This window comes from Sciurus vulgaris, assembly GCF_902686455.1.
Source record: "Sciurus vulgaris genome assembly, chromosome: 1".
Classification (NCBI taxonomy): Eukaryota; Metazoa; Chordata; class Mammalia; order Rodentia; family Sciuridae; genus Sciurus; species Sciurus vulgaris.
Genome location: NC_136461.1, coordinates 6,051,634 through 6,075,611, shown reverse-complemented (window position 1 = coordinate 6,075,611; position 23,978 = coordinate 6,051,634). Strand labels below are relative to the sequence as shown.

Sequence of the window (23,978 nt, the reverse complement as noted above, 5' to 3'; positions counted from 1 at the left end):
CCGGCAGGGATTACCAAATGGATGCACCTGGGCAGTTGGACCTGTTTAACCCTGCTGGAGCTGGAAGAGGGTTGGCCCAAGCACCACCTGGGGTTGTAAAAGAGTGTCTCCTTGATTACTGGTGACATGGAGTCTTATCATGAACTTACAGATCATTTCTGCTTCTCCTCCAATAAGTTGTCAGTTCCTCCCTCTTTAAGGCTTTCCTCTTTGGTAGTTGGTCAACACTGGTTTTTAGAATTTCTGTCTTTTTTGGTACTGGGGATTGAACACAGGGCGCTTAACCACTGAGCCATATTCCCAGCCCTTTTTATTTTTTATTTTGAGACAGGGTCTTGCCAAGTTGCCTAGGGCCTTGCTAAGTTGCTGAGGCTGGCCTTGAACTTGTAATCCTGCCTCAGCCTCCCAAGCCACTGGGATTTCAGGTGTGCACCTCTGCACCTGGCTGGGATTTCTTTAGGTAGTCTGGACACTGTTCCACTCACTGAGCACCTTCATCTTAGGTACTCAGAGTTCAGTGTGAAAAGAGAGAAGACAGAAAAGCCTTGTCTCCTTCCAGCTCACTTCTTTGTGGTGAATCACACCTTCCTCCAAACCCTGAAGCTTATGACATCAGCTTCGCTGGCCATGTTAACAGCGTTCGGTGTTTCCTGAGCGTGTCAGCCTGATCCATTCACTGTAATGCAACTTCATTATTCCATCGGTCTTCATCTGTTGGTGTCCGAAACCAAACAGCCATCCCCTGGGCCATTATTTCACTGAGGTTGCAAAATGATGTCTTTGGAATTGACTAACTGGAATTCCTCTAGGAGGAAGTTAAGCTCACCAACAGAAGATGGTAGGGCCACCCAGAACCTATGAATGTGGCCTTCTTTGAAAAAGGTCTTTGCAGATGTAATTAGGTTTGTGGCCACTTGATTTTGGCAGCTGCAGGAAACTAATACAGCCAACTATGAAATTGCTTGGGAATAGAGTTTGAGCGGGTAAGATGGGACACATCCTTGATTCTTTCCTTCTATTTGCTAATTTGCAGGATAATAAATTGCTTCCCAGCAACCTGCAAAATTGACCAATGAGTTTCCTTTCCCTCCCCCTACCCCACCCCACCCCAGCAGGAAGCAAGGAACTTCATCTTTTCAACTTTTTAAATGAACTCATTTGGTTCTTCTCCTTCTTCCAGTGCTGGGGATTGACCACAGGCATCACACATGCTGGGCCAACTCTTCCACTGCTGCACCCCAGCCTTAGCTGATATATTTGGTGTTTTCATCCATCCCTTGCAGTTAAGTTTCTTTTTCTGACATTGTTGCTTTGGATGGATACATTGTGCCAGGAACCCCTTCAAGGTGACCCCAGTGTCTTGGGGTTGTATTTGTTTTTGTACTGGGGCTTGTACCCAAGGGTGCTCTACCATCAAGATATATCTCCAGCCCTTTTTATGTATTTTATTTTGAGACAGGGTCTCTCTAAATTGCTCAGGCTGGCTTCAAACTTGCGATCCTCCTGCCTCAGCCTCCCGAGTCCTTGAAATTACAGGTGTGCACCACCACAACCAGCTCCAGTGTCTTTTTCTTTTAATTTTTTTCTGTTCTTGATGGACCTTTATTTTATTTTATTTTATTTTATTTATATGTGGTGCTGAGAATCAAACCCAGGGCCTCACACATGCTAGGCAAGTGCTCTACCACTGAGCTGCAGCCCGAGGCCCCAGAGTCTTTTTGACATGATTCCTGTAATCTTAGAGCAATTCTTGTTTCCTGGCCTAAAATATTGTGGGGGGGGGGGTCACCCTTATTTAGCAGAATCAGACAGTTCCCTATCTACTTCCCCGAAGAGAATGGTTCTCCTAAGTCCACCCTATCCTGTCCATCACAGAAGCTTCTCCCAGTCTTGGCCCCCTTTACCTGTGTGTCTATAAATAAAAGAGAGTTGGGCTACTCCAGGTTGTTAGAGGCCAGAGCTGGTGTGGCCAGACCCGGCACGACCCCTCTCACTTAAAAAGAATGTTGACTTTTGTGTGTTTATTCATTAAATTTTTAGGTAATTGACTGATGAACAGCCAACATCCTCCTCCGGCAGTTAACCCTTTTCTCATCCACGTGGGACATGGCTGAGACCCCCCCACACAAAATATCATAAAAATCTCTTTTATTTTGTCCTAATCAGTCCTGGTAATCCTTCCTACCTTAATCTCTGCCCCCTCATCTGTGATCCTTGGAAAAGGACAAAGAAGGGATATTTGAAGTGATACAATGGAACAGAAAAGAAACATTTTAAAATGACAAATTTCCAAAATAATTTTATTATATCTAAATGCTAAAAGGAAGTTCAGAGTGATCTGTAATTTAGATGAAAGTGAATGATTGAAAAGAGATTAGGGCTCATCTCTCAAATTTCTATTCCAATCAATTGTCATTGGTAATGTGTAAATTGAATCTGTTCTTGTCCATTTGAACCCTCTCACTTCCTTTCATGGACAAAAGTTTCTGGCATTTAGATAAAAAATTCAACAGGGGCAGCAGGATTTCTTGGAGATAGGCAGCAAAAGCACAATGAAGGTCCACCCTTCCCACACTAGCCGCTGCTTCCAACTGGCTAATGTCGGTTTCTTCCCTTCACTTTCCTCAGTTCAAGATTTCTTACCAAGTACTCGAGGTTGTCATTGATCTCATTTAGGTAAAACTTGAACTCAGAGCCTAGAATACATTCAATAAAAGAAGAGTTAGTTTAGAAAGGTCAAAACTTGGAAGATTGTCACAGAAAGAGAATGCAAGGCATCCAGACACCACTGCCCACCTGTCTGTCTCTCTCCCAGCCCCTCTCCCCCTCCCACCCTTCTCTCCCCTGTGCTAGGGATCAAACCCAGGAACTCATGCACGCTCCACACGCTACCAGTGCTCCAGCCCAGGCTCCCCACTGTGTATTTAAGGGAAGTACTGTTGATCCCTTATTACTTATTTGATCCATATTCCCTTTTCATTGGCTTCAAGCATCTTCACTGTGTCTGATGTTAAGCTCACAAACTCCCAGAATCCACGGGGTGACAGGTGGAAGTGGGTCACACCCTTGTGGGTGGGTCACACCTTGGTTTCTCCTTGGTAGCCTTGCTCAAGGACCTGCAGGTGTCACAAGGTCATTGTCTTGTCTCTATAACTGAGCCTAGTTCCTCGGGCCATCCATCCGGGATGGGTCGATTGTATTAGCCCAGCTGGGGAGGACTCCACAGAACTCTGATATATCGCAAGTCACGTGACTAGGTTGACTAGAGCCAATCTCTGCTACCTAAAAACCTGAGTCCGAGGAAGGCAGAGCGAGATGGTGCCCAGTTCTCTGTCCCATCGTCAGAAGGGAGCCCTGATGCAGGCCCACGGCCATCAGGGAGGGAGAAGCCTGCCTACTCTCTTTGGGGAGTAAGCACTGAGCCTGAACACCAAGCCTCAGAAGGGAGGACCACAGGGGACGTGAAAGTGGAAGATGGAGTTTGGGGACATCTAGGATGGGCATCCAGGCCATGTGAGTCCCCTCTTGGGGACAAGTGGTGTGACGTGTGGAAGCAGCTCTTGAGATGGGGCATCTGGGACACCATGTGGTCTCTGGGTGCCTGTTGCAAGAACAGTGAACATTTTACCAGGAAAACAGGGAGTCTGGCAAAATTCATAGCAAAGGGATAGGTCAGTGGGTCCACACTCCCTTTGCTCAGCCTGGCAGCAGTGGGACATGTGGAAGAGGCGTCCTCTGGGAAGGGAAATGATCTTATGTATAACACAGGGGAAATTGCAGTTATGGCTGCCATCATTTCTTTCTCTGTCAGTCTTGAACTGGAAGGGCAAACGGATACTGAAGAAAACAATCCATGACCCAGGAAGGAAAGATGGGAAGAAAAGTACAGACGGGACTTAATGTGTGTGTGTGTGAGCAGAAGCGTGGAAATTTTAAAGTTTTTTAAAATATGTTTTTAGTTGTAGATGGACGCAATGCCTTTATTTTATTCATTTATTTTATGTGGCACTGAGAACCAAACCCAGTGCCTCCCCCATGCTAGGCAAGCGCTCCACCGCTGAGCCACAGCCCCAGCCCGACTTTAAAGTTTTGAAAGCCACATGTAAAGTTGGAGTAACATCGAACAGGTAACATAGGTGCTAGAGAACATGAAGCTATCGGGAATGGGTCATAGAAGTAGATTAGGAAGACAACAAATCCAGAGAAGGGGTGCGCTTCACCACAACTGTACAGAGACCAGAGAAAGACCGGAAGGCGGAGGGGCGGGTGGAGGCAGCTCCTGCCTGTCCCAGCGCCCTGCAGTCTGGTGCCTGGTGCCCAAGCAGAGATCGAGAACAACACGTGGTCCACTTAACGACGTGGAGAGGATGATGAGGGAGCTGGGTGGATTCAGAAGACAGGTGAGGAGAGAGGCCCGCGGGAAGCCTGTCCAGTTGGGCTGATAACGGGGATGTGAGCCTGCCCTCACACATGCGCTCCTGGCCATTGGGGCCACCTACCCACTGGAGCCAAGACCAGCAGGGGACAAATCCTGCAGTCCTCACTCCTCTGCTCTCAAATGGCACCACTGCCTGGGCTGAGGCAGCGAGTGTCACCCTCCTCCCAAGGCCTGTGCATGTGGGTCCCTCTGAGCCTCCAGCCTGGAGGTGACTCTCCTTCCCCTACTATTGCCAGTAGAGACACCCCACCACCAGCAAAAGAAAAGAAAAGCGAGGAAAACAGGAGTCTTCGAATTGAAAAAAAAAAAAAAAAAAAAAAACCAACGAGTGTTGCTGTCACTCACGCTGATTAGGGAAGGACCGGAAGTTGGCCTCCACCACCCTGTGGTGCAGGGGCTGGGTCCTGCGGTAGTCGTTGTGAAGGGTCTCGTTCTGATAGTTCAGTAAGGAGTTCTCCAGCTTCCACACCTGCAGGCAGCGCACAGGGATTACGGAAGGGGCACCCAGAAATTCTGAAGCGCTGAGTCAGCGGCTGGACCAGAGCTTCGATTTGCAAAGCGGTTCCGTGATCTCAGGATCTCAAGGCCAGAGGCGGCCCTGGGTGCCAGGTGCCAAGCCTGGCTCCAGAGTTCCTCTAGCCACTCATTCTTCCAACACACACTCTCTCCTAGTCTTTTTCTGAGTATCTAGTGAATAGTAGAAAGGAAAGAACTAAACAGAAAAATACCAAGTTTTGTTTTTCTGAAAATATCTGTTTTGTCTCCATCCCTGAAAGGCGTTTTTGCTGCGTGCACGATCCCCGGTTGATCATTCATTTCCCTCCACCATTTGAAAGTATGATTTCACTGCCTCCTGACGTTGCTGTTCCTGTGCTGAATCAGCCCTGGGTCTAATGATACTCTTTTTATGATAAGTGTTTTCTCTGTCTCATTGAATTTTAAATGTTTGTCTTTGATGTTTCGTGGTTTCACTGTGATGTGTTTAGGAAAGTGTTAATTGTGTGTGTGTGTTTTTAATTGACTCCTCAGGATTCTTGAATGTATAACTTAGTGTTTCTAACTTTTGGAAAATTGTCAGCCAATGTTTCTTCAGATTGTGTGTTTGTGTGTGTGTGTGTGTGTGTGTGTGTGTGTGTGTGTGTGTGTTTCCCTATTTTGTCTCCCTTCTAAAAACTTTAGTTAGACTTTTCCACTGTGTTTTCATGTCTTTTAACTTCTTTCTCATGTTTCCATTTCTTTTTTGCTTTGTGTGGCAATCTAGATCATGTTCTCAGTTCAGCTTTCCAATTGACTAATTCTCTCTTGAACTATATCTAACATAAGGCTATATTCATTCATTAGATTGTTAATTTCAGCTACTATTTTTTCACTCTATTTAAAATCTAAATTGTATTGTTTTAAGTCTGGAAAGCCATATTATACATTTTTTATCTTTTCCTCACACATAAACCTTTATATTTCTTTATACATGTGAAACATGTTACATAAATAATCTGATAATTCTACTGTCTGAAATCTTTGTAGTTCTGATTCTGCTGACCTTCACTGACCTTCACTGATGTGTTTTTCCTGTATGTTTTGAGATTTTTTTTTTCCAGTGTTGGGGATCAAACCCAGGGCCTCACACACACTAAACAAGGATTCCACCACTGAGCTCCATCCCCAGTCCAAGTGTGATTTATTTTAGTTGAGCTAAATGCCACTGACTTTTGTGGAAATTCTTAGGTCTAGATTTAAACTTAATTTTTACAGAAATAATTGACATTCGGGGATCTCGGGGCCCTTCCAGGCTGGTTAGCAACCTTTGTGGAGGGTGGTCCTTGAGTTGGACTGTCCCATGGAATAGGGAAATGAAAAGTTTAAAAGAAAGAAATCTTTGTTTCTTTGGTCACTCAGAAGGGAAGAGTAGCTTTGCCCGGCAGCTTCAGTAACATGTATCTATTCATTTATTCAACTCAAGAAATGTTTATTATTTGCCTGAACTAAGCTGCTGGGACCAAAAAATAAAAAATTAAATAAAAAAATAAATAAACCAGGCATGGTAATTCTCCTCCAAGCTCTTGATAAAGAGCTAAACAGGGAGGAATCCTTTCATAAAGGTATTTCCCCTGTTTGAATGGAAGCTGCACACGGACCCAGGACAGTGCCCGCTGACAGCAGCACTCAGGAATCATTACCCTCCGTGTGCGACTCTCCTAGACTTGCATCAGGCTTCAGTCCTTTCGACACCTCGACCACCAAGTTCTTGGATCCCCTGAGGCCTCTGTCTGCCCTGAGACTCTGCCACAGCACTCATGAGACCACCCTGGTCACACAGGTGAGACACAGCAGTCTGGAATGGGCAAATGCCACAGGAGCCCCAGGAGTTGGCACCAGCTGAGGTTCTGGGGACACTCTTGTTAACGAGGTCATCAATGGGAGAAACTGGCCAAAAGAAGCCCGGCATTACCTGAGACCTGGAGAGCTTGACGGAATCTGCCAGCACAAACCAGTGGACGTTCTCCGTGCAGGGCGGGGTGGTGAGTGACCCCTCGTAGCTGTAGTAGTGCTGGAGGTCCCTGGGCAGCATGTCCAGAATGTCGAGGCCTCTCAGAGTTGTGATTTGTCCTAAGACAGGCAGGAAAGGGGCATGAGGAGGACAGCTCGGGCTCAGACCACACCAGGTTCAGGTGTCCTGACTGGAGCACAGGAGCATGGAACCCAGTGATTGAGACACTCTCCTCAGTCCACTGCTTCTGGAAGGAGTTAAGAGCAGACTTTGGGGACAGATGCACTCAGATACCTCCTCCTGACTGGATGGCTTTAGTTGGGTGCTCACTTTAGAGTTGTTTCCTCTCTGTAAAAAGGCCATAATTTGACTGAGGGTGTAGCTCAGTGATAGAGTTCTGGCCCAGCATGTACAAAGCCCTGGTTTCATCCCCAGCACCACAAAAAATAAGAACAGGGAATAATCAATAGAGAACAATGTTTACAAAGTGGCTGGCAGTGATGTACTTAAGGGTGTAGCTGTCATCTTGTTGTCACTGTTAGAACAGAGGACACATGTTACAATAAATGAGAGAAAGAGATTAGTGCTCAGAGGCTTCTGGGAAAGTGCCCTCAAGGAAAGAACAAAACCCCTTGGCATCTTGGGAATGCAAATTGGTGCATCCATTCTGGAAAAGAAGTATGGAAATTCCTCCGAAAACTTGGAGTAGACCCACCATTTGATCCAGTCATCCCACTCCTTTGTCTATACCCAAAGGACTTAAAATCAGCATACAACAGTGATACAGCCACATCAATGTTCAAAGCAGTTCAACTCACAATAGCTAAACTTTGAAACCAACCTAGGTGCCCTTCAACAGATGAATGGATAAAGAAAATGTGGCACATATACACAATGGAATATTACTCAGTCTTAAAGAAGAATGAAATTATGGTATTTGCAGGTAAATGGATGGAGCTAGAGAATATCATGCTAAATGAAAAAAGCCAATCCCCCCCCCAAAAAAAAGACTGAATGTTTTCTCTGACACTTGGATGCTAATTCACAATAAGGGGGTGGTGCTAGGGAACAATAGGGTTACTTTAGGGCGAGGGGAACGAAGAAGGAGGTATGGGTGTAGGAAGAACAGTGGAAAGACAGACATTATTACCTTGTGTACATATATGGCTGCATGACCAATGTGATCCTACAACATGTATATGCAGAAAAATGAGAAACTATACTCCATTTATGTATGATACATCAAAGTGAATAAATGAATTCTACTGTCATATTTAACTAATTAGAACAAATTTTCAAATTTTTTAAAAAAAGGAAACCCTTGGCACAGGCTCGTTCAGAAGTAGGTGGAGGCTGGAAAGCAGAGTCGGAGCCCAGCAGGGGTCTGGGTGCTGGAATCTGGTCCTGAGCTGTTCCTGCCCCGTCCCATGAGACTGGGTTCAGCCACAGGCTCAGTGCAGGAGACCAGCTCTTGCTCGGGGAGCCTGAAGCCTCCACAATGCCCACACCCATCGCTGTACCTAGAAAGTCACTTGTTCTGCTCAGGTCAAGCACACTGGGGGCTGCAGATGTAGCTCGGTGGTAGCACACAGCCCTAGCGTGCACGAGGCCCTGGGTTCCATCCCCAGCACCCCAAAACAAAACAGGGCGCTGAGCTCCCGAGTTCAGGTTGAGACCATCAGAGCAACAGGGATTTGAAGGGGGTCTTGTCCCACTTGGCCCGAGTACTTTTATGCCTTTTAATGGCAGAAAGATTCAGTTCAGGGACTGGCCCAGAAGGCGGTGGGAATATAGCCAGGAAGTTCTCGCATCCATCCACCTTGTCACTGCCTGGAGGACAAGACAGACTTCTGAAGTCCACAGTCTGGGACCGAGGTCAGCACGAGAAGACAGACTTAAGGCTCTCGCTTAGAGCAGGAGCCAGTGGAAGGACAAGAAAGCAGAGCCAGAGCCGGGCACGGGGGCACAGGCCGTAATGCCTGCCACTCGGGGGGCTGAGGCAAATGGATCACAAGTTCAAGGTCAGCCTGGGCGATGGAAGAGACTGTGGCTCAGAATAAATCACCAAGGCCTGGGGCTGTGGCTCAGGGGTAGAGCACCTTGGATTCAATTCCCAGTGTCAAAAGAAAGAAAAAAATAGCTAATAGAGGCAGGGGCCCAACGCAGCCAGCCAGCTGGGTGTCACTGAGCATCACTTCAACGTCCAGTAAGAGAAGAGGAGAGGAATTGCCAGGAGCTGAGACACCAGGGGTGACCTCAGCTGGCTCTGTGGAGTGAGGAGCCAGCTCAGGTGCAGTGGGCCAGAAAGGAGAACAGACGGAGACGCCCTTTGAAGGGGAGCTGGAGTCTGGGTGGAATCTGCAGGACTGCGGGAGTCAAGGGTACTGGCTGCCTGGGGTTGTGGGGGAGAAGCATCCACACAGATTCCTGGGCTGAGCGGACGCCCTCACGGAGGGTACGCCATGCAGGAGAAGGACAGAGGACAGCGGGCCCTGAGAGGGGCTGGCGGCGCCTGGGCGAGGGGGCCTAGGGCCAGAGCAGGCACTTTTCATTCACTGCAACAGAAGAGGGGACAGGGGGCTCAGTCCCCATGCAGGTGGGCTAAGAAGCAGGCAGGTTTCTGCCTCGTCCAGGAGGTGAGAGGCCAGGGCACAGGGGCTGCCAGAGGGGAGAAGGAGGGAAACGGTAATCTGGAGACGGAGCGGGGGAGCACCCAGAGTTGTGTCTTAGGGTTTCTGGGGGTGTTGGTCCAAACGTGCAGCTACTGCTCAGACGTCTGCAGGTGCACATCAGCCACACCCAGGGCGCGGGGACGCTGAGTTGCAGGGGTGGGCATGTGCTCGGCTGGGGATATCTGGCGTGGAGGGAGCAGACCCTGAAGGCCTTGTGTGGTTGTTGAGGGGTATCAAGGAGTGTGAAGACACCTGCGTGGAATGGTCATGGGGTCGCACAGGTAGGGAGGTGGGAGGACCTGAGGGGTGTCCAGCAGCGTGGACGTGGAGGCCAGGCCTGGAGGACTCAGGTCAGATGGGTTGCCTGGGGGGCAGTGGGGGTGAGGCAGCCAGCTGGGAGACCAGGAGGAGTGGCCAGAGCATGCGTGAGGTCGAGGCTTCAGAGCTGACTCAGTTATGGCCCCAGGTCGGGGTTCAGCCCTGAGAGTGGGCGGTGACCGAGAAGAGCTCTCCTCCCAGAGACAGAAGGGAAGAAGACCCGTGTGTCCAGGCAGGACGCCAGGGGGCTTCACTCAGACTCAGCTCAACGTGGAGCATCTCCCTCTGGGGATCAAGATTGTCCCTGCCAGATGGGGCCAGAGGAGAGAGTCACTGAAGCTAGGATGTGGCCTGCCAGCCACCCAGAGCGTCCAGTCATGGGAATGGACAAGTGGGGTTTATGAACAGGTGTCTCAGAGGTGCCCCTGCCTGAGCCAACCACAGAAATCCCTGGACAAGTGACCTCGGGAGGCTAGGGCCCGGCTCCCTTGGGGGCTCGCGGCCTCTCGCCAGGGTCTCCCTTCTCTCCCCACCCCCACCTCACACTCCCGCTCCTTGCTCCTCCCTCAGAGGCTGCTCCTGGGGTCCCTTACCTGTGTACCTGACGTTGGCCAAGTGGTTGATGAAGTTGGTGTAGTAGGTGTTCTCCGCGTACTCCTGGATCTGGGGGAGACACAGAGCTGTGAGCCACAGCAGGGCCGGGACCCCAGGCTCCACCCCCAGGAGTCCAGCTGTCTGGTTCTCGAGCTGAGGCAGAGCAGAGGGAGCAGGTGGGGCGGACGCCGGGCCGGCCTGTGCCTTTCTGCTCCTCTGCTCCACACTGACCGCCCTCTTTTGTGTTAAACAAGTCCTTCAGTGTCCTATTTCGTCATTTTTAGCAATCTTCTTACTGCTTGCTCTAGTGACAACAGTGTACGACCCGATGACAGTCCACGTCGGGCTAAGGCTGACTTGATTCTAGTAAAACGGCCCCTTGCTCCAGCAGGGCTGTATCTCTTCCCCATCCTTGCTTCAACTTCTGTCATGTAAACTGTATATACAGACGTCATACACCCAACAATGCCATGGTGTGACTATCACTGTAAACAATCCTGTGTTTTTGGTTTGTTTGTTTGTTTGTTTGTTTTGTTCTGGGGATTGAACTCAAGGTGCTCAAGGGTGCGCAACCACTAAGCCACATTCCCCAGCCCTTTTTTATTTTATATTTAGAGACAGGGTCTCACTGAGTTGCTTAGCACCTTGCTAAATTGCCAAGACCGAGTTTGAACTCCAGATCCTCCTGCCTCAGCCTCCCGAGGCACTGGGATTACAGGCATGCACCACGGCACCCTGCTGTGGGTTCTTAAAAAGAAACTAAAAGCAGACAAAAGCATGCGGTCTTTATGGGTACTCACCCTCTGCACCACCATTCCTGACTCTCTCCATTTGTGTCTGTGGATTGGAGTTACTGTCTGGTGTCATTTCCTCTTGACCAGAGGACTTCCTTTAACAAGTCAGGTCTGCTAGCAGTCATCTTGGTTCTTGTTTATCTGGGACTGTCCTTATTTCACCCTCATTTTTAAAGGTGGTTTAGTTGGGACAGAGAATTCTTGACTGACATTCATTTCCTTGACTTACGAAGTCAGACATTAATTGGACTTTCATTGCCCTACATATAATGAGTCCTATTTTTCTTGTAGCTTCTAGCCCTTTGATTTTTATGGGTCTAGGTGTTTACCAGGCTTGCAGTTTGTTGAGTTTCTTGGATTCGTAAATTAATATTTCTCATCAAATATGAGAAATTTTTGGCATTGTCTCCTCAAACATTTTTTTCCTGCCACTTTCTCTTCTCCTTCTAGGACTCTTACTGTACATTGGTATGCTTGATTTTTGTCCCTATGAGTCTGTAAGATTCTGTTCATCTCTCTTCTTTTGTTTCTGTTCTTCAGACTGAATCGTTTCTTGCTCTGTCTTCAGTTGTGTTGATTCTTCTGCTGCCTGAAGCCTACTTTGAGCCAGTCTAATGATTTCTTTTGCCATTTTGTTTATTGTGCTTTTCAATTCTAGACTTTCCGTTTGGTGTGTTTTTATAGTTTCTGTTTCTCTACTGAAATTTCCTTTTTGAGTTATTGTCATAATATTTTCCTTTAATTCTTTGAACATGGTTTTCTTTCATTCTTTGAATAAACTTACTTTAAAGTACTATTTACTAACTACTCTGAGTCCACTCAGCCCATTTCTATTGATTGTTTTCTTTGTTTTGTTTTCCTTTTTTCCTAACATTATATTTTCCTTTTTCTTTGTATGCCCAATGTTTTTGTTGAAAATTTAACATTTTAGAAAATATGTAGCAGCAAATCTGAATTCTGGGTTTTTTTTTTAATTGTCCTGAGGGTTTTGTGTTTGTGTGTGCGTGTGTGTGTGTGTGTGTGTGTGTGTGTGTTCAGTAATTTGCCTATGCTGAATCTGCAGGAAAGCCTCCCCAGCAGTATATTGCAACTGGTGTCTCTGCTCATTTTTTAAATATAATTTTTGTTGCTCAGCCTGAATTCCTAGGAGCCACCTAGGAGCAGCTGACATTCATGGCCAGTCAAGGATCCAGGCAGAGGTTGTGTTCAGCCCCTTGAGCCCTAAGACTTGCACCCCGACTGGTGGATCTGTGTGTGGGCCGGGAGGCACAGTCAACGTTCATCGGCTCCCACATGGGCTTCCGCTTTCAATTTCCACCAGGCCCTGGGGGGTCCTTCTGTGTCCCCTGTATATTCCTGACTGGTCTCATTCTAACCGGGACTGCTACCATGCTCCCGAGCTTGGGTTTTGAACTCTCAGCTCAAACCAAGGCAGCAAACTGCTGGTTTTCCTGACCAGCCTTGATAAGACCACCTGGCTGGCAGTGGGGATGGGAACAGCCCCAGGTGAGAAGTCCACAGACACTTACCATCCTGACTTAAAATTTCAACCATTTTCCATGAATAAATGCCTTAATTTGTTGTTTGTCTGTAGCCCGTTTCCAGAGGACTGAAATGACTGCGCGTCTTTGGTGTTTATTTTGCTTTCTGGTTTTTGTGGTGCTGTGGAAAGGGTTGGGTTTTTTGTTCACAACTTTATCCACTTTGGTAGTGACTTTTGGGGAATTCTATTCCTGGCCACTTCTGGCCACCTGGCCCCACGTCCCACCTCTGGACTTGCCTAGAAATGCAGAGGTGTTGCCGCTGACTGGTTGGGTTGGAGGTTTCCCCTTGCCCTTTAGACCGGTGCGTGCCCACTCAACCCTTCAGTGGAGTCCAGGTCTTGTAAGCCAGCTTGTCCCAGCTTTCCAAGGTTGATCCACAGAAGGAGTGAGCAGGGCTGGAAGGATCTTGCCCTGAGTCAGCCTCCCCAGGACTGAGCACAGGAGAGGATGGAGGCTGAGGAGGGTGGCCCTCCTCTAGACATGCGCCCTGCTGGACACAGCCTGAGCCTGGCTGCAGACCCCCAGGCCCAGTCCCTGCCTACCTCCACGAAGGCCGCCAGGACAGCCAGACCATCCGACACCTCTTTGGCTATGTCGTAGCTCTCATATTTCGCATTGTAGTGGACAATGTGAATCTGCAGGGGTAAGAGAGGGCAAGTCGAGAGCAGTTCCGACATGCTTCAAACACTTCAGGTTTCCAGCGAAGGAAGAGAACAGAGAGATGCTCCGTCTGAGGCCACAGGCTGTCCCGCACAAACAACTCTGCTCTCCTCTCCTACCACCAGGGATCTGAGCCCATCTAGTAAGACCAGAAATGCCTCCAAGAATGGAAAGAGCATGAGTGGACTCCGGGAAGATGGCAGCTGAAGGGTATTTCTCTGACCCCCACCCTCCAGGCAAATAAGTGGGCAGAAGCTAGTGGGACCATATGGGGACCCTGGGTCCTCCTGAGGTCTCTGGAGATTTTAGGATCTCAAAATGAGCCCTCTTGCCCCAGGAGGCCACTGAAGCCCTGCAATCATCCTAAGGATGAATCCAGGCCAAAAAGAGACCAGCTAACATGGAGGAATCCAGCTGAAACAGAGCTGCCTCAGCCTGAGGGCTGTCAACTCCATGCTGCGAGGCCAGCGAGGTCAGGGACCCTGCTTGACCCCCTTGTACAAACCAGCAATCAATCGAGAGTTGCTGAATGAATGAAAAATAAACTCAGCCACGGAGTGACTTCACTGTCAGCACTGCACCAAGTCTGGTGGCTATTTTAGTGAAAACAAAAGGAGGGGTACCAAGGAGCATGAAGACCAGGGGACCACCGGGGTCCTCACACACCTCGATCACACGCCTGATCCCGTCGACGGTGTGCTCGGAGCCGCTGACCTCTGAGGACGCGCCGCCCCAGTGGTAGTGCATCTGCTTTGCGACGTACTCTGTGCCGTCGGGGGCTGTCATGCGCATGGTGGGAGGCAGGCTGATCTGCACTGGAAGAGACAACGGGGCAGGGTGAGGGCAGGTGTGCGGGGTGGCTCAGCCTCAGGCTAGGTAGCTCTCCCCACCAGGCCAAGCCAGGGGCATAGGAGCTTAGAATGCTAGGGGCAGGGTCCCCAAACAGGAGGGGCAGTGGCACACAGGACAGAGGGTGAGGTCCAGATGGCCAGCACACCTTCCACTCAGGACCAGGCAGAGGCAGGTCCAGCTCACTGGACCTAGAGAAGGGGAAAGCCACCCAAAAATATGGCTGATGGGTGTGAAACCAGAATTCCATTCTCCACCTCCGGCAAATTTTGGAATTTGCACAGATGTAGGAACAGGAAGTGGGACCTCCGAGGGCCGCTTTGGTTCATTTTACCACCCAGCGTGAGGGCTGTTTGCAAGGCCAAGTTGAGGTCACTCTCCTTTTCCTGACGTGTTGAAATGCTCACCCCACACAGCCTTCTCGAGTTAGCCCAGCTAAGGGCCATCCCTGAGGATGGACAAGGAAGCCAGCCCAAGGAGGTGGAAACTTGCTTGGTCACACAGTTCAACAGGCAGGAGCAGAGCTGGGGCAGATCTGAGCCTCTAGAGCCCCATCTCCAACCAGTCACCATATGTGGCTCATTTTGTCTTCAGAAGACAAGAGATCAAGCTCCCCAGCAAGCCAGGAACTTGGGAGTTCCTGAGGGGTTTAATTGGACCATGACTTTCAAAGGATGCACTAAAACGTTAGGCTCTTGCCAGTAAAAAAAATAAGTGGTTCTTCCAGATTCCTCTTGCCTCTCATCCTGCACTTCCTGTGGGGAAGCCACTCCTGGTCAACAGCTGCCGTTGTTCATTTCCCTGGCTCGGACCTTGGGAGAAACGTTGTCTTTTGGGATGAAAAGACCAGAGAGAGACTAAGAAAAATGTGTTAGGATTTTGAGTCTGATTAAACTCACACTGTGATGGGTCGTGATGTGGGAACTGGGTCGAGGATTTTAACAGGCCCTTTGCAGAGCTTGGAACTTGGCCAGACTCAAAATGAATATCCATAAGAAAAGAACGGAAGTCTTTAAAAGGAGCAGACAGGACGTGGGAGCCGAGGCCAGGCCAGAGCTTCCAGATGAGTTGGCCCCACATGAGCAATAAGAGATCTTGAAAATTATGTTTCCCCAAAACACAGTTTTCAGGAGACAGACTGTCTCAGAGCTGAAGTTCCACTGACGGGGCTGCACAGGCCGGGGGAAGGGGCAGTAATTCTGAGCGAGTTGGGGCTGTGCCTATAAAAAGATGAGGCCGGCAGTTGGTTTCTGTCCCTGAAAACCAACTTGCTAAACCTTTTGGATTCTGCAAAAGGATTCAGCTTCCAGAAGAGGATATTCCCCTTCATGGGGAATGAATCTAACCAATTTCTCATCAGACAAGAAAAATCTAACAAAATAGATCTATATTAGGAAAACCACAAAACTCTGAGGAAAGACATCAAAGAAGTCAACGGATATTCCATGTTCATGGACAGGAAGAATCAATATTGTTAAAATGTCAGTTCTTCCCAACTTGACCTATAGATTCAAAGCAAAGCAAATCAAAATCCTAGCAAGTTACTTTATGGACATTGGAAAACTGATCCTAAGGTTTATGTGGTGAAGCAAAAGACCCAGAATAGTCAATGCGATATTAAAAGAGAAAAAAATTGGAGCATTATCTAACTTTAAGACTTCTAATAAAGCTACAGTAATCAAGTCAGTGTTCTGTTGGAAGAATAAACAAATCCAGCAACTGATTTCTTTCTTTCTTTCTTTCTTTCTTTCTTTCTTTCCTTCTTCCTTTCTGGGCAGGGGCAGGGGGTAGATGGGACTGTGCTGTTCTGGGCTCAAGTCATTTCTCCTGCCTCAGCCTCCCAGGTAGTGGGGACTGTAATTGTGCACATTATGCTCAGCTTCAGTCGATTTATCTTTAAAAAAGAAACAAAATGACTGCAAGACAACACAGCAAAGAGAGCCTTTCCAACAAATTGCACTGGTACTAGATATCTGTTTTAAAAAAAAATACAAAAACTAAACACAGATCTTACACCCTTCCCCAAAATCAAATGAGAATGTTCCACACACCTAAATGTAAAATGCAAAACTATTAAACTCTTAGGATGAAATTGAGGTGATCTTGAGAATGGTGATGACTTATTTTTAAGTGCTAGGATGGAACTCAGGGCCTCACACATGCTAGGCAAGTGCTCTACCACTGAGCTGCATCCCAATCTGAGATGACATTTTAAATACAAAGGCACAATCTATGAAATAAATTATTGATGAACCACATTCTGTTAAAATGTAAAACTTCTGCTTTGCAAAAAGCCACTGGTCAGATAAAAAGTCATAGACCAGGAGAAAATCTTTGCAAACCTATCTAATAAAGGGTTATTAAAAGGATTATTATTGTGTTGGAGATGTAAATCAGTTGGTAAGGTGCTTGCCTCACATGCACAGGTCCCTGGGTTCAATCCCCAGCACCTCAAAAAATGAAGTTATTATCCAAAATGCACACAAAGAACTTTTGGAACTCAACAATGAGAAAATGAAAAACCTGATTTAATGATGGACAAAAGCCCTGAGCAGACACCTCATCAAAGAAGATGTGCGGTTGGTAAATGTGCACATGAAAAACTGCTCGAGATCATTGATCGCCAGGGAACTGTAAATGAGCACAGCTAGGAGGCGCCACTACACCCACCAGAATAGGAGACAGTGTCTGACGAGCTAAACAAGCTCTCTCCGGGTCATCCAGCAATCGTGTGCCTTGGCATTTACCCACGGGAGCGGGAAGCTCGTGTCTGCGCTCAGATTTTACAGCAGCTTTATTAATAATTGTCTAGACCTGAGAGTAAGTGAGATGTCCTCCAACAGGTAAGCGGACACAGGAGAATGTGGTATGTCTAGACAAAGGAATATCATTCAGTGCTAAAAGGAAATGAGATCCCAAAACGTGGAACTAAGTACGGGAAGCCAATCTGCAAGGCCATATACTACGTGACTCCAACTGCAATGTGACCTTCTGTAAAAGGCAGAACTATGTGACAGTAAAAAGATTCGTGGTTGCCAGGGGTTAGGAGAAGGAAGGATGAGCTGGGTGATGCAGGCCTGCATTCCCACGACCTGGAGGCTGAGGCAGAAGGATCACAAGTTTGAGGCCAGTCTCAGGACTAAGTGAAACCTGTCTCAAAATTAAAAAAGGGCTGGGGGTGTAGCACAGTGGTAGAGCAGCCCTGGGTTCAATCCCCAACAGCAAAAAAAAAAAAAAAAAAAAGAGAGAGAGAGAAAGAAGAAATTCTATTTTCTGCTCAATTTTTTAAAATAGTCTAGTAAAAATAGATAACATGAAACAATGATAGTTTAAATCATAACTAACAAATGTTTAATTTCATCATGTTGACTTATCACCAAGCTTATTGTTCATCACGGTTCATTAGAGCGGCTGGGGTTGTGGCTCAGTGGTGGAGCGCTTGCCTAGCAAGTGTGAGGCACTGGGTTCGATTCTCAGCACCACATATAATTAAATGAATAAAATAAAGGTCTGTCAACATCTAAAAAAATATTTTTAAAAAGAATTCATTGGAGGGCTGGAGTTGCAGCTCAGTGGTAGAGTACTTGCCTAGCATGCACAAGGTCCTGGGTTCCATGGGGGGGATTTATTAATTATTCGTAGATTTCAGTGACCCCGGTCATATGTACCTGAGGCCACTTTACAGACACGACGTCATTCTCCATTCGCTAGCCCCCTAAGGACAACGGGTTTTATTTTCTCAATTGTGCAACACACCTGTGCGTAGGGAGTAAAGTGGCCCAACCTAGAACCCAGTGGGGGTACCGAGAAGGACGTGACTGAGGAATCAGACATCTGGGCTGCTGGGCTGCCTGGCCATCAGAGACTGCGTGACCTGGAGTGAACCTGGCCTCCTGGGTTCTCAGGTTTCCCACCGAAACTGCCCCTCCTGGGGTCACTATGAGGCTCAGGGGAGACAGACCCACGGGAGAGTCGGGGGGACAGGCTGCCAAGCAAAGCCTAGGTCTGTCAGCTGCCGGAGGGACCCTGAGGCAGCTCCCGAGGCCCAGCTCCCCCACCACCCTTCACCTGCGTCCTAACAAGCGCAGAGATGAGCGCTCTTTCTAACCCTTCGAGAATCAGTGAGCTGAGGGAGACGCGGTGGAAGGCCAGGGCGGATGAGCAGAGGCAGGGAGCGTGGCTCCTGCAGCAGAGCCGCCCCTCCCGGTTCTTCTGGCTGGGCGAGAATGTACTCTGGGGACAGTAATGGGGCACGAGGAGGCCAGCGGGAAATCCCCCGCCAGACAGTTGCCCCGGGGAACCAGGGGAGTTGCCGGGGGCTCGGGCTCCACTTGGCACCGCCAACCCTCACGTCCGAGGTCCCCAGCGCCAAGGCTGCATTCCAGGTCCCCAAGTGCCACTCCCAGCCGGTGTGCTTGTCAGGAGGCCCCGGCCTGCCTCCCACCGGCCTGCCTCCCACCTGCCCGCCTTACCTGTGTGGCCATTGTTGATCATGGGGAACTGGCCCAGGCGGTCCTCCTGGTAACCGGTCAGGTTCAGCGCCCTCAAGGCTGGGTTGAAACGCACCTGGTTCTGCTGCAGGTCGATGGGGGACTGCCTGTGTCCCCCGCAGGCTGGGTATTCCTGCGGCCAGAGCTCCTCTTCCAGGCCCCCCTCTGAGACAGAAGAGAGCAGGTTCAAGGATCGGCCCCCTGCAGCACCCTACGGGGCCAGCTTCCAGGACCTGCTGAGGGGACCCCAAGGGCCACCTTCCAGAAAGCAGAAGCAGGAACTCAGAAGGACACCAGGTGGGGGAGGGAACTAAGTCACCTCCAGGCCTTCGTTTTGGGGGGACTTTGAGACAAACCTCTAACTTTCCTATTGCAACTACCAGCTCGGAAACAAGACTTGGTGTTTTAAAAACATTGATGGTCTTTTCTGCAGAGCTGCTGCCCCGCTCCTTTGCTTTATTTGCAACTGATAAATGCACAAGAGGGAACTTGGCTGCGTGTCACTGTGCTGGCTTCTGGAAGGGGTCTCCTTGTTTCCTCTGAATGGCGCAGTTCCTTCCCACTCCCTGTGCTGAGGGAACCCCGCCACTTTTCATGCTCCGTACCCTCTTGTGGGCTGCCAGGATGGTCAGGACCACCTGGGCGACTACACCCAAGGATTCAGGGCAACTAAGGAAGCATCTGGTCCAAGGGGCACCTGGCATGTTCACTTAAAAAATATAAAGCCCAGCGTGGTGGAATGTGTGGATAGTCCCAGCTACTCAGGAGGCTTAGGCAGGAGGATGGTTTGAGCCCAGGAGACCAGCCTGAACAACATGGTGGGACCTCAAAAAAAAAAAAAAAAAAAAAATTAGTGTAAGGAAAGCTATCTTTCTGGAGATGGTTAATGGTCACAGGGAGCCAGGCACAGCTATGATCCCAGAGACTGGGGAGGCTGAGGCAGGAGAATCACCGGGAGGTGACTGCAAGTTTGAGGCCAGTTTTAACAACTAAGCAAGATCCTGTTTGAAAATAAGAAATAAAAAGGGATAAGGATCTAGCTCAGTGGGAGAGCACCCCTGAGCTCAACCCCTGGAACCACACCCTAATACTACAAATAATAATCAGGGGCCAGAGTAAGGAAGACCGATTGTTAATTATGAGTGATTTAGCCCCCAAAGAACTGAGTGTCTTTGTTTCACTCATTTGCAGTTGAGGTCCAACCCCTCCTCCCCGCTTTAGGAGAGTTGTGTGGTTTTGTCATAGCTTGTTTTTAAAATGGTGTTTGAGTTGGGACCTCTCCTAGCTTCATGGTTTACAATCGGTAGAAAAGTCTGTTCTTTACTTCTCTGTTCTTCGCTATTTAATAATTCAAAACAATTTTGAACGATTCTTTCCTAGGGCTGGGATATAGCTCAGTGGTAAAGCACTTGCCTCGCATGCGGGAAGCCTGGGTTCTACCCCTAGCACCAAAATAGAAAAGACCAAAAAAAAAAAAAAAAATCCCATAACAACCCTTTCTTAGAGGCAGAAAGCTGAGACACAAACAGAAGCCTCTAGCACAGCCTTCCTGAATCGATGCTCAACCCTGGGTTCCTAGCAATGCTGGGGCAGCTCACAAGGATTCCTACAAAACCCTTAAAATCCACCTCCACATTCACAGAAGCTGGCTGAGCCTGGGGGGGGAGCGACAGGACCCCATGGTCCAATCCCCTTTCTCCCTTCACCTCTGAACCATTCCTAGAGCCACCAGCCAGGTGAATCACAGACCCCAAAGTCTTCAAGGCAGGTACTTGGGATTCACCCTCTCAAGGACAGGGTGCTTGGTTGGCACTGGCCCTCTGAAGCTCCACTCTGTGAGCACCTCTAGAATGTTCATGATTCTGTTGCCCTTGTCTCAAAAGGACTCATCCCCTGGAATGCCTGTCCCTGTCATCAGAGGCAGGTGGACTGTGCAGAGCCGGCTCAGGCTTGTAATGCCTCTGCCCCTGCACCAGCCACAGCTGCCAGCCTCCCCTGGGCCCCATTCCCTGATAAAGTACAGAGAACAGGGGTGCAGCCAGGAGGTCTCCTCAGGAGGCCTCAGGAGGTCACATGAGGGGATCCACAAACCCCAAGGACACGGGCTTCTTTGTTTGGCTCACATGTGAGACAGAACCTATGCCAGATGCCAGGATTTAAAATTTCACATTTTAGATCTCGTTTGGCAGCCTGGAGGGCTTCCGAAGGTAAATGGGTGCTGGTGGAGTCCAGGTGCTCTGAGTAATCTGCGTCTGAGGACATTTCCAAGAGGCGCGAGCTCTCGGCAACACTCTGTGAGGCTGGGGAGTCCTTTCTGAGAGCTTCGTCCTCCACTTCACACACCAGTAAAGCAAGTGGTTTTACAATCAGAGACAGCGAGTGGACCCTCCAACCCACCAGCACCATGGGTGGAAAGGGTTTTTAAGCCCAGAGCCTACAAGGGAACCAGGGGTTGGAGCAGGGGGACGTTATTTCCTTTTTTCTTCAAGGAACTTTCAGGTCACTGTGTTCTCCACTCACTGGGAGACATGAGAAGGCGGCGTCTGAACCCACAGTGGATGGACCCCACCAGAGGAACCACACCGAAGGAGGGTGGGCTACCTTGCCATCCAGCCCCAAAATGCCTGGTGTGGCTGCCACCCTCCAGAAGAGGGGACTCCCTTCCTCGTGTGAGGGGAACCCATGGAACCGGGGTGGGGGGCAGCTTACCTTTGTAGGACCAGTCGTGCTGGGCCTGAGCGCCCAGGAGGAGCAGGGACACCAGGGTCACCAAAGCCCTCATGATGCTGTAGGTCTGGAAGCAGGACAGATTCCAGGGAAGCTCTTCTTTTAAAAGCTCAGAAACTGTAAATAACAATTTACCACATCCAGCTGGCCGATCCGCCCTTTGCTGCACCCATTAAAACAATAACACCCTCCCCACAATGCCCTTCTGACTTGGTTCCGTGTGCACACACCTGATCCCCTCCCCAGGCATTGTCAGGTCCAAGTTGGTTGTTCAACTTAGGAAATCCACTTGAAGGCACACAGTGCAGCCATTGTGGAGGAGGGAACACTCCCCAGGTGGCCAGGGCCATGGCACCGAGCAGCAGGAAGCCCGAGCTCCTCCTGACCGATGGCACTTCCTCTGCCCTTTCTCCTGGCTTCCGAGGGGACTGACAGGGGCCCCAAAATTCTGCCAGATTCCAGATGGTATTTCCTGGCTGTCTCAGAATGGACTCAAGCCACCACTGCAGATTTATATGACTATCCTTAGCCAGGCGCCTGGGGAAATGGCCTGGCATCCCACATGTGAACAGGATAGAGGACCCCAGCCAGAGGCTGGGATGAGCCTTTCTCCCCTTAGACCCGCAGTGGACCCTGGGGCCTGGCTCAGGAGTGGCTTCACGCAAGCCTTTGAGTCGCAGTGTGCGTGAGGGTGTGCATTTCCCAGGACCCCGTCTGACAGTGGCAGTGGACCGGGACACACCCAAGGCCATCAGCTGGATCGATGGCTGGCCTAATCCTCCAGCCTGCAGGTGGCTGCGGCAGGAGAGACGCTGGCCGTCGGGCCTGCTGACCGGCCAGCGCTTCCCATGCCCTTCAGAGAGCACAAAGTGAGGGTCACTGCTCTGGCAGAGAGCAAGCCCCTTCCCGCCTCAGTTACCTCATCACTCTTGCGTCCGGGAGTCCGAGGAAAGCTGCAAAGGCAAAACGGCAGCACCACCAGGGGCACAAAGGGAACCTGGGAGCCCCGAGAGTCCCCAAGGCCTCCCCGTTGCCATGTAACCCGGGATCGTAAACTCCAATTCCTAAAGCTCGAGAGCGGGAGGAAGCTCCGAGGAAGCAAAGTCAAGAGCAAGGGTTCCAAGGAGACCAGCAGCGTTCAGTGCCAGCTCTGCCACGTACAAGCAAGTTTCCAAGCGCCCTGTGCCTGTCTCCCACCTGCGAAGGAGCCGATGTCAGCCCCTCCCTCCTGGGGATTCCACTGTGAGTCTGTGCAGAGTCTCAGAGCAGAGTCCACTGTGTGGCAAGTGGCATTATTATCTGTTCAGACCCCCGGTCGTACAGGCAAAGACGTGACCGCCACCCCGCTAGTTAACAAGGGAACAAGAGGAAAAACTGACTCAGCCTCCGGTTCACGGAACTTGGCCATATCGCAGTCTTTGTTAGGTCAGTCTTGCCCCTACTGAGCCCCCGGCCCACAGAAAGGGCCACCTTGTAGACCCCACAAGCCCCGCTCTGCTAGGGAGCGTAAGGATACCAATGAACCTTAGGCAAGCCAGGGACCTTGGCCTCAGAATGGCAGAAAAACACAAACTGATTTCTTTTCTTGGGATTCTGCATTGGGGATGAAGAGGGCGGGGCCGTGCAGATGGACCAACACCAATGGGTCACTCGGCAATGGAAGCCGGCAAGTCTGCAAGCTGGATGGACCCGCACGTGCCCAGGGAGCCCGGGCACGGGGAGGGACAGAGTTCCAAGAATGAGCTGAGCCACAGGCGCAGGGAAGGCTGTACAGAGAGAGAGGAGGAAGGGTCCTTGGGAGCCAGAGGACGCGGATGGTTGCTGGGCTCTGCTGCCCTGGGGGTTCCCTGGAGACCCTGGTGCTTCCATCGCCCACATGGATCCTTGCAGTCCGGATGGGCTACAGCCCACTGCAACCTACCCACCCAGCAGTCTGAGGTCTGTCCTGGCTGCTCCATGACTCCGCCTCAGGCAAGAGCCTGGATAGGCCACTAACTAGGGCAGCTGGCTGATGTTGAGCACAGGTGTCAAAGGGAGTAATTAAGTTAATAAAGAGACCGATCAGGGAGGCTTTTGGAATAGATGAACCATCTACTAATGAGGCGCAGTAGCAGAGACAAATTCCCCTCCCTCTTCTGGACAGCATACTCCCAATGACATGATCCATGCAGAATCAAGAAATGTTAATTTCATTGCCTAACTTCTGACTCATTGTCTTCTTTGACCCCAAAATTTTCCATCGTCTATGAACATGAAACTTCTTCCTCCTTGAATTAATGAGGCACGTTGTTTGTTTCATGTGTGTACACGTGAGTTTCAACTCTGAACTTCCTTCTGCCTTCCTCCAGCCACATTCCCATCCTCGGGGCTGGTGTTTACTCTGCGCTCCTTGTCCTAGCACCCA

At 49.7% G+C, this 23,978-nt stretch overlaps 1 protein-coding gene across 1 annotated transcript; it reads right to left on the bottom strand.

Annotated features, from left to right (window-relative positions):
* Nucleotides 1-2,279: 2,279 nt before the first annotated feature.
* CA6 (carbonic anhydrase 6) lies at nt 2,280-22,620 on the bottom strand. Its single transcript, XM_079133470.1, has 9 exons — nt 22,494-22,620; nt 21,557-21,691; nt 18,830-19,012; nt 14,175-14,323; nt 13,391-13,483; nt 10,510-10,579; nt 6,888-7,045; nt 4,784-4,907; nt 2,280-2,696 (listed from the first exon to the last, which is right to left on the bottom strand). The coding sequence occupies exons 2-9, from the start codon at nt 21,627-21,629 to the stop codon at nt 2,596-2,598; spliced, it is 951 nt and encodes a 316-aa protein (XP_078989596.1). The 5' UTR covers nt 21,630-21,691; nt 22,494-22,620; the 3' UTR covers nt 2,280-2,595.
* Nucleotides 22,621-23,978: the final 1,358 nt, after the last annotated feature.